The 12,891-nt window shown below is 39.3% G+C and overlaps 1 protein-coding gene across 1 annotated transcript in view; it reads right to left on the minus strand.

The window, feature by feature from the left end:
- DIDO1 (death inducer-obliterator 1) overlaps positions 1-12,891 on the minus strand; it is a 47,752-nt gene that overhangs the window by 23,843 nt on the left and 11,018 nt on the right. The window contains exons 2-7 of the mRNA XM_084218032.1: positions 11,459-11,654; positions 9,764-9,868; positions 8,550-9,459; positions 7,927-8,245; positions 5,829-6,041; positions 5,110-5,335 (exon numbers count right to left, since the gene is read on the minus strand). Of these exons, the coding sequence (XP_084074158.1) occupies positions 5,110-5,335; positions 5,829-6,041; positions 7,927-8,245; positions 8,550-9,459; positions 9,764-9,868; positions 11,459-11,543 (1,858 nt within the window). The 5' untranslated portion in view covers positions 11,544-11,654. The remainder of the gene's footprint in view (positions 1-5,109; positions 5,336-5,828; positions 6,042-7,926; positions 8,246-8,549; positions 9,460-9,763; positions 9,869-11,458; positions 11,655-12,891) is intronic.

Raw genomic sequence — 12,891 nt, forward strand, 5'->3', positions numbered from 1 at the left:
CTCCGAGTGCCGCAGGTGTGCTGCTGGGTGTTTGAGAGGCACATGCCAGGAGCAGGGACCAGCCTTCCTAACTTAAAAGATGGTAAAAATCTTCACGTGGCTGCCAGCCACAGGGCACATGTGACATACCTTGCAGAGCAGAGAAGGGGAGCTCCAGGAGTTCACAGGCAGGAGATGAAAATGGCTCCCCAGGAATCCCACTGCTCCGTTTAAGTGGCTGGGTGCCAGGGAACGTTGCCTTCAGCACCACTATGGTCTGCCTCCCTCCACAGGCAGAGCTGAGGTCTCGTGCCAGCTCCAGGCCAGCACAGCCCCTGCCAGTCTCACGATGGGAGTTCAGCACTGGAGCCAGGTTATTCTGCTGTACAACCCTTCCAAAGCCATGTCTCCAAGGTGAATTTTTCAGAACTTCTGGCAGACTCATCTTGGGCATGCTGATCATTATTGGTCTGTCAGCAGCCCTTCTGAAAACTCCTCTAGTTCAAACATTTAGGCCAGACCTACATGTAAGGCAGCCAGGTGTCCCAGAAAGTGGACAGTACCAAAATCAGTAATTCTTTTCATTTCCCTGGTACTACTCGATACTTACTGCCTCTCAGGATAGGCCTACATTGCAGAATATGGCATTAAGCAAGACACCTTGACTTTCTAGGAGTCAATTCAGATGCCAGCAGCAGTTCAGTTATAACAGTATGGAACCTGGCACAGCCTAGTTTTTCCTGTGGGGAAGCACTCATGCCCAAAGGAATCCAGTTTACCTACAATCAGTCCTGGCAGTCAAACATACCTATGGCTTAAGAAGCAAAGTTTCAGTAAAATATTATTTTAAGCTAAACCAACAGCAGTATATCCACATTCACTGCACTCAACAGCCATAACTTCAGGTGGCATGATCTTGCCTCAAAAGCAGCATTAAATTGGCACCAGCCTGTGGATAGACAAGATCTTAATCTTTTACTCTTCATATCACTACTTACAGCTCCCTACATCACTATCACTTCCTGAACCCATAAATCCTGTCTTTAGTGCACTCTATATTCCTCCTGCTCTCTGTAGAGTGGTTTATTTTTCTTTCTTTCCTGTCTTCATGCTGTTATTACATAAAGAAAAAAAAAATCAAGACACAAGGAAATGCACACATAAACGATGCATGCTATAATCCTGCCATTTTGATACCCACAGCAGTTTCTGCTGGTAGGGCATCCCACTATCCCTGTGTTCCATTTTTAAAGTCTCCTTATTTTGTTAGAGGTGAACAGGAACAAAAAGTCCAAGATCTGTAACTACACACACATATACTATTCCCTTTGTGTGTGGAAAAGTTCAGCTGCAGAAGAGATTAAAAATATTGAAAATGGGTAACAAAAGGAAATTTGTATCACCAGAGCCAGGGCTCCTACTTCCAGGAGGTGGCAGCGTTGTCTCTTCAGAATTCCCTGCTGGGAAGCAGGAGCAGGACCACAAACATTGACGTTTTCTCTGAAGGAAACACTCCCCCCTTCCAAACCCCACTCATTCTGTAGTGAAATGCTGGTACCACATAAGGTATGACCCTAATTTGCTATAAATTCACATTGTATCTGTCTGCAGTTAATGTAAACACAAGTTACAATGTAAACACAACTTCAGTGATTTGGTGTGACAAGGGCTTGTTACTCTGAAGTTCTCCCACAAGAACAGTAACTTAAAGTTTCCTTTTGAGTTTTCATTAATAAGCCCTCCTCACACTCCTGCAAGCTTAGCTGCTCTTCTCAGGAAAAGCAGGCAAGATATTTAAACTGCTTTAACACCTGAATTGAGTAAATTATTACTTTGTGTATAAGTCTAATAAACCAGGTGAACTTCAAAGCTTTAAAACACTAATAAATACTTAGCATACTTAGGACTGGGTAGTTTAAAAATTGAGACACTCTGAATGTTTACCCTCTTCCCCTCCTCTGGGATTCATTTTCTATTTTAAAACTGCATTTGCTGCTAACTTCCGCTTGACAATTATTAGCAAAAATACAGAAGAAGTCTCTTACAAGTGTTGCTGTTGTAACATGGATCTCTGAACAATGTTCATAAATCTTAACAATCCACATAACTTGTATGAATTTGGAAGCCAGGATGACTTCTGAAATGCAATATAAGAGCTGAGCACTGCATAACAAATTGATAGTAATTTTCCTAACAAAAGTAAAAGCAACTCTTCTGAAAGGGAATGTGACTCAGACCTAATTTCCTTTTATATGTGTACTTCAAATGCTGTCTGAAACTTCAGAAGTACTTGTACTTAATATTCATTTACCAAATCAAGGTATTTCCCATGCTAGTTTTTAAATTAATCAAAAGGATTATTTTCACTGGGCACAGAAAGATGGAAGACAGTGTCATTTTTCAGGCACCAGATTCTGGTGTACCAAGTCACTTCCAAGTACAGCCCTAATTCACATCCCCAAAAGACATAGGAAAGTTAGGAAGTGAAGAAACACAAAGTAATGGGGTAACAGAAGGAAATAAAATATGACTGCTCTGCATAACTACACAGTAGTAGCACCAAATATCCCTTTTCTTAAACAAATGCAGAACAGGTTGGGAGAAGGGCCCTAGTGGTAGGCTTAGATGCAAATACACTATATGCTCTTACCAACCAGTACATCTTTGAAAGTGACTTGATTTCTTGGTACTACTTAACAAAATAACGATCTCATGTAATAAAAACAAAGTCTTGTAACTCACAAGTACTGAGTAAATACATAAAATAAATCTATGTTTGAAATTATAAACTGTCTGATGTAAAGAGTATTAGAGAGTGATTCTGTCAATCAGGGTTAATTTTCTTAATTCCTAAAAGGCCTCCTGCCCAGAAGTTGCAAACAAGGATTTGGTGAACATGGCTGGAAGCTCTGGAAGAACATGGGCAGCATTCTGAAATACTGCATTTTGAAGTCCTTTGCCTCTTCTGGACTGCAAGTCCTTCATAATCAGTGTTCAGAAATGCAGATTTCTAAACTGGGAGTTGCTTGGTTTTAAGATTTGCATCTAAACCAGACTTTGTTTGGTCCAATAAACATGTCTTCCTTGACAGACTAGCTCAGACTTAAGAGACTTCTCACTCTTAGATACCTGAATTGAAGTGAGATCACTCTCATGAATTTCCCTAACGCTGTAACTCTTAGGTTTTGAACAGCATATAAAGATTTCTTAAAGAAATAAAATCTGGTAGAGTACTTTTGCAGATGGTGCACTGGCAGCTTCTCAGGAAGATTATAGCTTAGACCTATCCACTGAAAAGCACGACACTTTTTCACAAATACACAAACAATTTATCCGGGCATTTAGTAATGGTGGAGTTCCCACATATCAATACAACTTACCTTAAAAAAAATAAATTGTAAGTTCTTCCTTGCATTTGATATGAGAGTTCTTCATCACACAAACTAGGCTGTTCTCTATTTGTTGCTAAAGTCTGGTATTTACAATGTTTTGGAATCAATTTCACTATTTAGCTGCAGGAATCCAGTTTTCTACTGGAAGTGGTTAAATCTGTAAAACCTACAGTGTGGTAAATCTTAAGAGCAAAGCCCCTTTAAAAAACCCTCAAACTTTCTGCCTCAAAACCTGTATTCCTGTCTCTAAGGAAAAAAACCCAAAACCTACGGGAATAAGGACATTTTAAGTGAAATAGTTCTATGGACACCTGTAACTGCTACAGTCAGAAAAATCTGATGTAAAATAAGCCCTTATAGTTTCCTTTATGCCTTTCCACTAATTTTAGTTATGTTTAAAACACTCATGTTTCTGACAAAAAAGCCAAATTTTCTTTAAAATTATCTAAATGGAATGAAGTTAATTAAAATATATACCTTAAGGGAGTTTACTATACAAGAGGTCAAGGGCCTAATATGCAGCAAAAATACACAGAGAAAAATTACAACCATTTAACTTGATGTGAGTATAGACCATTAAAATAAATGTGGTATGTGCCATGTTCATCAGCAGCAATTTAGAGTAGCTGGTGTTCCCTCAGTGCTTAAAAGCTCTAACTAGAACATCTCATCTTAAATACTATTTATAAAGTTATCAGTTACTTCACATGTAAGTGTTCAATAATTACATTTAGTTATTAAAATAAAATGTAAAGTGGCTGAAGTGCGGTTACAAAAGCTGTGAGAACTGAATTTCTGATTCATGACTCTTCAAAGGAGTTAAGTGGAAGTCACGTGGTTTGTAACTGAAATGTCAGATTTCATCTCAAGTTCCATAACTGCATTGTAAAACTACTCAGAGGAAGTCAATCAAAAAAAATGTCATAAGCAAAAAGACTTGTTCAGGCTTCAAAGCAGTATTTACTTACCTTTGCATGAATTACAAGGATGCTACTCAAAACCTGCAAAAATATGCAAGGCAGTCTCTCTGCCCAACATCCCGCTGAGATGTGCTCTTGTGTGTGTGGATAATGTGTGGAATATGAACAGAGAAAGGAGAAAGAAAAAAAAAGAAAATAAAGATAAAAGAGCCCTGCCGACCCCCCAGCATAAAAGTAAAGGATGGTCCTTAAGTTATTTCATGTAAGAAAGAAAAGCAGCAGAATACTTGACAGATAAAAGCTGTTTGCAGAGGTGTCAAGTATCGTTGGATACCACGTTGAAGATTTCACTCTTGGCACCAGGCACTGAAAATGCAAGACCTGAGAGACAGGTGCCAAATCTAAATTACAAAAATACAATTAAATTAGTACAGTCAATTGCTGATTTACAGTGCACACTGCACAACCTTTTTGTAAAACTTAACACAAATGTCTCAATACTTACCTTCTAGATTAGAAACAGACATTTTCTTTATGGGAAAGATTTCAAGCTTAACCATGTAGTTGTCATCCAGAAATCAGTTGGGTAGATCGACAGGCTCCTAACCATACAACTGTCACATGATACATATGAAACTCCTAAAAGTATCTCTCATTTGAGTGTATCTGTGTGAATCTTTGAAGGTGGAGAAAAGTAGCTTGGTGCCACAGTAAGGAAAAACCCCCAAATCCTAAACTCCCTCGTTCTGCAGGGCCAAGAATGGATGGGTACTCAAAGAAAATATGATTATTCAGGAATATCCCTAAGCCATACATACATTTGAACAACAGTGCAGGTGAAATGGCAGCAGTCCTTTCAGGCTTTACAGCATTGTAATTATGATCGCTGGCCCAGGACGGCGTGACGGGTTCTGCCGCTGGCTCTCGAGCAGGAGCTTGGCTGTTTGCCTCAGTCTTGGCCGTGCTCACAACAGTCTTCTTCACATTCACCTCTCTTTTCTCAGGCAACTGTCTCTTTTGGTTTGAAACTGGTTTGATGCCCACCTGGATAATTAAAAGTAGCTTGATTACTAATAATCACCAAATATATTTCATTTCACAAACAAGCAGAAAGAGTTACACACATGTACACCAGTTTATTTTATAGTAAAGTCCTTACTTTTATAGTCCACCATTTGAAATTATTTGGTTACTCCAAAACCCAGTAATTTGAAGGTAAGTTTAAGAAGCCAAAATTAATTTGACTTAAGTAAAATAAAAAAGATAAATAGTACTTTCTTAAAAGTTGTTGCCATCTAGACAACCCTTGCAAGGAACTATCTCCATCTAGAGGCAATTATTAAGATTTTTTTAAAACTGCAGGAAAACATTTTATTATCCTTACCACAGGAAGAGGCAAGAGAATAACAACAAAAAAAGTAAAAGCAAGCTCCTCTTCAGTGCAGGACATGGCAGTCTTACTTAAGTCAAAAAGCAGAGCAGAGAAATAAAGCAAAGTGCTCCAGGGTAACTGCTTTGCATCAGAGCACAAGCTCACCTGCTGCTGAGGTTTTGGTATGCCAGGCTTTTCAGATTTTGGTTTGATCCTCTCTTTAGGTTTAGGTTTTGCATCCTTGCCAGAACTCAAGATCTTCATGGTGGCAGCAGCGTGTTTGAGGATGCAGTCATTGCTGCAGTACACAGAGTCGGGCTGGGCCACGTTGAAACAGCCGGGGCCGATACACTTGGAAGCACCAGGAGCTTCAATTACCTTCAATACAGAGAGAAATGGAGTGAGGTCAGACTTGAAAGGGAAACAGCAGGAAGAGCCTCTGTAACATGGAGAAATGCTTACACAGCTCATGTGCAGCTCTGACTTGCACATCTGCCAGCATGAGAACAACAGCTATTCATGACACAACCCATACAAATGCTAGAATTTCACTTCTCTAACACATTTTTTTCAGAATGTGCTGTATTTTCAAGTGGTTGGTGTGCTAGCCCTGAGATAGAGGCTGGTTTCCTAAATTTTCAAATCCCGTAAGTACACAAATGCTTTTTACTGATCCTCTACATGATGTGAGAAATGTCCTTAATAACGCAAAGCTGGGCTCTCAACAGCAAGGTCTCTAAACCACCCCCATCAGCTGCTGTCCTCAGCCATGCACACGTGTAAGAGGAAGCACTCAGATATTCAGGTGTACAGATTATTCTTGCTCTACAGGTTTTACCAATTTTAATTTTAGAAGTCTCCAACTTAGTTTCTTATACACAACTTTCACACAGCCTCCTACTCCTTACACATTTATAGTTTTGTCTCCACAATCTGAATTTTCCTCTAATTCAAAATCACTTTCCACTTATACCAAGGTGTTACAGATTAAGAACTTCCTCTTCCAATGCTATGATTCAGAAAATACCACATTCCTTGAAAAAAGAGTGAATTAAGTTGAATTGTAGAAATACTTGAAAGCTCTCTGGGCTTCAACCTCTCACTTCCAGATACTGTGATTTTAGTCTCTCTTCTAAATTACTCCTAAAAATAACACAAGACACTCACAACTACTGTAGTTCCACACAACCTCTCATCATCTGCAAAATTAAGTTTTTCGGGAATATTTCTACTTAAATAAACATTATTTGCATAGTGCTATTGACTTCTCTGCAATCAAAAGTCAGTACATGGCTTTATCTGCAACAGCCTGATAAAACTTGTATTTGGGAATTTTCCCATTATGTACACAACAGAGAAGTAAAGATAAAGAGCACTTGGTGATATTCAGTAGCAGAGCCAACACCAACAGCACTGGACTCTCAAAAACCCTTGTGTACAAAGGTGAACAAATGTACTTGAAAATATTTTTGAGAATACTGTTTTCCACATATTTATCTTAAAATAGTAAATATTTATATATTCAGCTCAAACTGTTCTATCTATACATTAATCTCACTGCCATGGTCAGCTCTAAATGTCCAAGACACTGGCACTAAAATGCAGCACCTTAGGCAGAACAAAGACAAACACTGTAGCACTTTTTTTTAGTTCATGTACATTAAGCTGAAGAATCTTCTACACCTTTCCAATTGGGCATGGAACTTTGTATTACAAAATTTAAACTTCAAATTTTGAAATAGTTCAAAATACATATTTTTAGATTTAAAAAGGAAGTATAAAGAAATTCCCTATTTGCTGATAACCTAAAGCCGTATAGGACAAAAATCAGAATTTCAAAGACTAACTGGAAGTACAGCTGGAATTAACTCCAACAGAGACTTTTTCACATTAAGTTTCACTACCACTGAAAATGTCCAAAAAGTGTGAGATTATTTCAAAGATAGTAGAAAACAGCACAGCATTCTAGAATTTTTATTTAAAGAACACAACCTTGTTTGACTTCCAAAACAGTATTTAAAAAGGGAGAACAGCACAAACTATTTCCTACACCTACATAAAACTTTTAAATCCCTCACTTGAAGCTAAGTTTTAATTCCTGTACTGACAGAACTATGGATAAACTTCTGCTAGCCAGCCAGTGCTCAGTGGGCTGATCACCTGATGTGCAGCTTTAAAATCAAGTCAGATTTATAGCCGTGCAGGTCACGGTCTCCATGTACCCAGTGAAACATGAAAAATAAGAAACAATTAAAATACTTACAGGCTGAAATATCTTCAGTTTTTTCTTTCCACTTGGATTTGCAGCTTTTTCAATCCTACCCTTGATTCCTTGGTCCTCAACTGATTTTTGTTCAATTGTTCCTATGCTTGTGAATTCTGTGCCATCCGCATTTCCTTGCTCCATTTTAGCTTCCTGCTGGTCTAGTTCTGAAACAGGCTCATCCTGTCCCTGGAGAATGGTGCAGTTTGGACAGATATAGTCCTCACCATTCCTCTCCAACAATCGCCCTCGAGCCTCAGAAATACCCACGCAGTCACCATGAAACCATTCCTCACATCTATCACAACAAATCATAAACCTGAAAAAAAAAACCCACCAAGGAACAGTAAAACACTGTGAAATGAAAAGACAATTAACATTCAGTGAATATTTCAAGCAACACAACTTCAGCACCCCAGTAAAGCACCAGTGCACGGTTCTGCCTCACTGGTTATTCCTGTATTTGTTTATCCTCTTTTAAATATTTGTTCTAAACTCCCTGCCAAAAATTCAATATACCCAAAAGCTCATTCAAAAAGCAACCACTGGCATCTAGCTTAATTTTTAATCACTGAAAAACTCCAAGTCCTTGCACTGTGTCTGCAACTGAGCCCTTTGCCTACCTGTTGTTATGAGGCTGACGACAAATACAGTACAGGGCATTTGGGTCGTAGATCTCAGACTCAGGTTTGCTTTTGGGCTGTTCCTCAGGTTCCTCATCTGAGGCCTCCTTTGCACCAAGGGCAGGCTTCTCCTCCTTCTGAGCCTCAAGATCTTCAGTGTCCTCCTCAGACACAACCACCTGACTTGCAATCTCAGTGCTGTCTGCTGTTTCAGGCTCCTGTTTGACGGGCAGCTCAGACTCATCCTGTTTTTCAGGTGTGACATCACCTGTTTTGGCAGGATCTTTTTCTGAGTTCCTTTTCCTCAGGTGGTTCTGTACATCCTTCAACACCAGCTGAGGAGGTTTCTGCTCAACACGTTTCTTTCTTAGCCGATTCTGCAGTTCCTTTAGTGTTAACCCATCGCTGTCACTATCAGAAGTAGCATCTTCCTCTTCCTCCTCCTCCTCTTCTTCTTCCTCTTCCTCTTTTGTGGGCCTGCTTTTAGGGCTTTTCTGCTCCTTACAACTCCTGGTGCAAATCCTCCGAGTGACAGGTTTTGTATCTGGAGTGCTCTCAACACTGTCTTCAGAAGCAGTTTCAGCATCAGTGGCTGGCCCAGAGGCTGCTTCACTGGAGTCCTCCAGGGTAGTGGGAACACTCCTCCTCCCCCTGCGCCTCACCGTGGTCAGGAACTCTTCCACCCTCTCTGTGCGCTTTGGCTGCCGCCCACTCCTCCTGAGGTTGATGCCTTGCTGCTGCTGCTGAGGCTGCTGCTCACTGGAGTCCACATCAGCATCTCCCGCACCCTCTCTCTTGGCAATCGTGGTCCTCCGAAACCCCCAGGTTTTCCTGAACTCTTTACTTGTTGGCTTGACAGACTTTTGCTCCTCCTCATTGCTTTGCTCACCTTTATCATCCAACACTGATGCTAAAAACAAGGAAAGAGTTAATAAAGTGGTGGTGATGAATCATGTTCTTTCATAAAACCTTTTTTCAACATGTTATTTTCTTTGTGACATCTACGTATCTCTACTTCATATGACGAGCCTCAAAACAGATACAGTATTTTCTTGTGAATGTAATACAACAGCAGTAGCAATTAAACACATCACTGTGACAACATAATCCAGTTGTTCCTGTTACAAACTCTTGAGTTCTTTAAAATCATTTACAAACATACAGACATGATGGACAAATAAGCACATTTTCAATTGCAAAGGAAGAACCCTTACCAGGAGAACTGTTTTCCATGTTCTCAGTATTAGCTTCAGACTCTAATGGCACTGTGTTTCCAGCTTGTTCCATAGTACAGGCAACACTGTTCCCACTCTGAAATGCTGAACAGAAACAAAATGTCCAAAACTCTAATTCAAAAATATTCATAGCCCAAGTAATTAGTAAATATTCTTATTTCAGTATTAATTGCAACAAGCACTTGTATTTCAAGCCACAAATTTTCCTCCAAAGTACTAAGTTAAACATGTGGGTCTGGATACCGTACTGACATATTTTATTGAGAAGCCACAGGGTTTCTGATATTTTCTGGTATTTCTCAAAAAAAACAACCAAACAAAAAACTCCCTCATGGTATGAATCTACCCACCAGGGTTTGTCTGGGCAAAAACTCTACAGCAGTTCCACTCACTTCTGTGTGGAATGAAACGTAAAAAGGCTGGTCCTTGACATGGTTACTTACAAAAATGTTTTCAGCCTATGTGATCTACCAAAATGACCCCCCAAAAAAACCTGATTCAGCAAAGAACCTCCAACTGTCAGAGACTCAGCCATGAAAAAAAGAAAACCTGTGCTGACAACCAGATCTGTTTTCTCATAAGTCTTTCCCAGCTTATTAGAAGACCGTTATTTGAGAAGGCAGAAGCAAGTGACAGAAATAAATGTAGGATCTGTATTTTGATAACTTCAGGAATAACCTGGTTTGAACACGAATGTAAGTTGATATATTTCCAAAGAGTTGCATGCCCTGGAACTGCTCCTAAGGGCACAGACACTGCTCTGCAGCCACTGCAGTGACATTGCTCCCAGGGAACTGGAACATGCAGTAGTAACTGCACCTCAAAGAACAGGCTAAACAGAAAGTTATTTGAAAACGAAGGACACACCACAACTCTCCCCAAGGATGTTTCTGAATATATGTATCCTTGGCTGACGAATTGCAAAGGTACACCAAAAGGGAACATGAGCAAAATTCCTAAATGACAGCACCGAAGGATCAGATGCTTTTAACAGATGTACATAACACAACTACAAGGTTTCAGAGATGCCCTTCAGCAAGCTTTTCCCAGTTTTCCAGTGTTCCCTGGGAATAAATGCCTCCTTGTTTCATATACTGCATCACTTCCATCACTGTTCTGTCTTAACACAATCCCTCCTCTGCAAATCCTCTGCTTTCAGTGTTACATTTAACACTGCTGGAACAGAAATGTTAAGGGGCAGTGCTATGGAAACAAAAATCTATGCAGATATGTTGAAAAAATTAACACTTCAGTTGTAACTGTGAATACTATAAATGTCACTGGAAAAGCAGCAGACGTCAGAACATTAATTTAAATAGTAACTGATTGCTTTTAACATTACAAACAGAATAAAAAGTGAAATTTAATCCTGCACTACACAGGCAAAGAGCTCAAACTGTCTCAATCCAATATTAAATTCTTTGAAGTTTCCCCATTAAAAAAACACTAATGATAAATTTTTAACTTTTTTTTTTAGCAGCACTAAAATTTATTTGTACCAAAAATGTCACAATATAATTAAGAGAGCAAGTCAAAATATTAAAGTTTACATCTTTGTTTACTCTGGAACATGAAGAAGCATCCAAACCTAGAAGCAGTGATTACTTAAATTCTGAGACAGAAATTTCAGCTAAAATGTAAATAACTAAGAAGGCTTTCCTATATACTCTGTACCTGACACAGCATCAGAGGTGCGAATGGTTTCTCCTTGAAGGACTGAGCCAGAGGAGGGCAGCAGAGGATCAGAATCATTCAGCATCCTCCAGCCAGCACATGCTGAATTTCCTGACTCAGAAGTGCCACACTGAATCTCTGAGTTGTCAGCAGGTCCAAATGCTCCAAATATCAATCCTCTTTTTCCTGCTGGCTCCTGGAAAACAACAAAGGGACAAAATAAGGCATCGATATATTTATTAACTTATCTTACTGTTGTTTAACTAAATTGGGAATTGTTTTGCTTCTATTACATTATGCAGCAAATTCCATTATTTTGTCTTCTTGACAGTTTTGCACTTTCAGAAATACACTGGAACTGGAAAAAAAGGTCAAAATTAAGCAATACCACCTCCCCAGTTACCAAGAGCCAAGACCTTTGAAAGAAACACAAAAGATGATTACGCTCTCATTAATTCATTTAGATTCAATTAAGGTTTCCAGAACAGCAACAAAACTGTAATGAAGAAGTTAGTCCATATGCAGCATTTAAAAGCATTCTGGGAGTGGAATTTACTAAGTGCAGACTGTCAATGAAAATACAGACACACTTTTAAACTGCATTAGCACGGCCCAAATTACAATAGGGCAGATTTACTGATTTATACAAAATTTCAATCCAGGAGACACTGCAGCTTTGAGTGCCTGAGTTTGATCATCAGCAGGCAATGCCAGCACTAACCCAAAGTAGCCTACCAGAATACAAGATCACTGGAAAAGAATTTGGGAGGCAAAGGAGGACCAGCTGGACAGGATGAACTAGACTATGACATCAATCAGCGAAGACAAAAGAAGGAAACTGAACACGGACCCTTAAAATAAGTTAGATAATCCTTCAGACATGCCAATATATAGTCTAACTTTGATTTTTAAACAATACCTTTTTTTTTTCCAACAAATCTCTGAAGCCCCAACTCCTAAAGCATCTGTGCTCTTCAGAAAACACTTTTTACTTCCTAAGCAATCATCATCTCTAGGTGTTCTCCAATGTCACTGTCCCGAAAAATAAGGAAGGGCAGGAAAGACAAAACCCTCCCCAAATGCAATTTTGATCAGTGGATCACTTTATTTCATCAACTATAAATCTCAAGATTTGCATGACTGTGGCAGAGCAGAATTAGTAAAAACAATACTAATTGTACTAATTGGAGTATAGAGCTAGACTCACATCAGCATTTCTTCTTCCCCCTGTACCTTTGCTATTGGGGATTATGTACATTCTTTGCCTCAGTCAACCACTACCATTCCAAGAACAGGAAGAAAAATTAAACAGCAAAAAAGAACAGAACACACTAATTATAAAAACCCTGGTTCTCTATCTCATGGCTCTGAATACCTGCTCTAATAGGTATTTTGCTCCACTGCCTGAATCAGGGATTATATCCAGGGATTCT

Source organism: Fringilla coelebs (assembly GCF_963513975.1).
Source record: "Fringilla coelebs genome assembly, chromosome: 18".
Taxonomy (NCBI): Eukaryota; Metazoa; Chordata; class Aves; order Passeriformes; family Fringillidae; genus Fringilla; species Fringilla coelebs.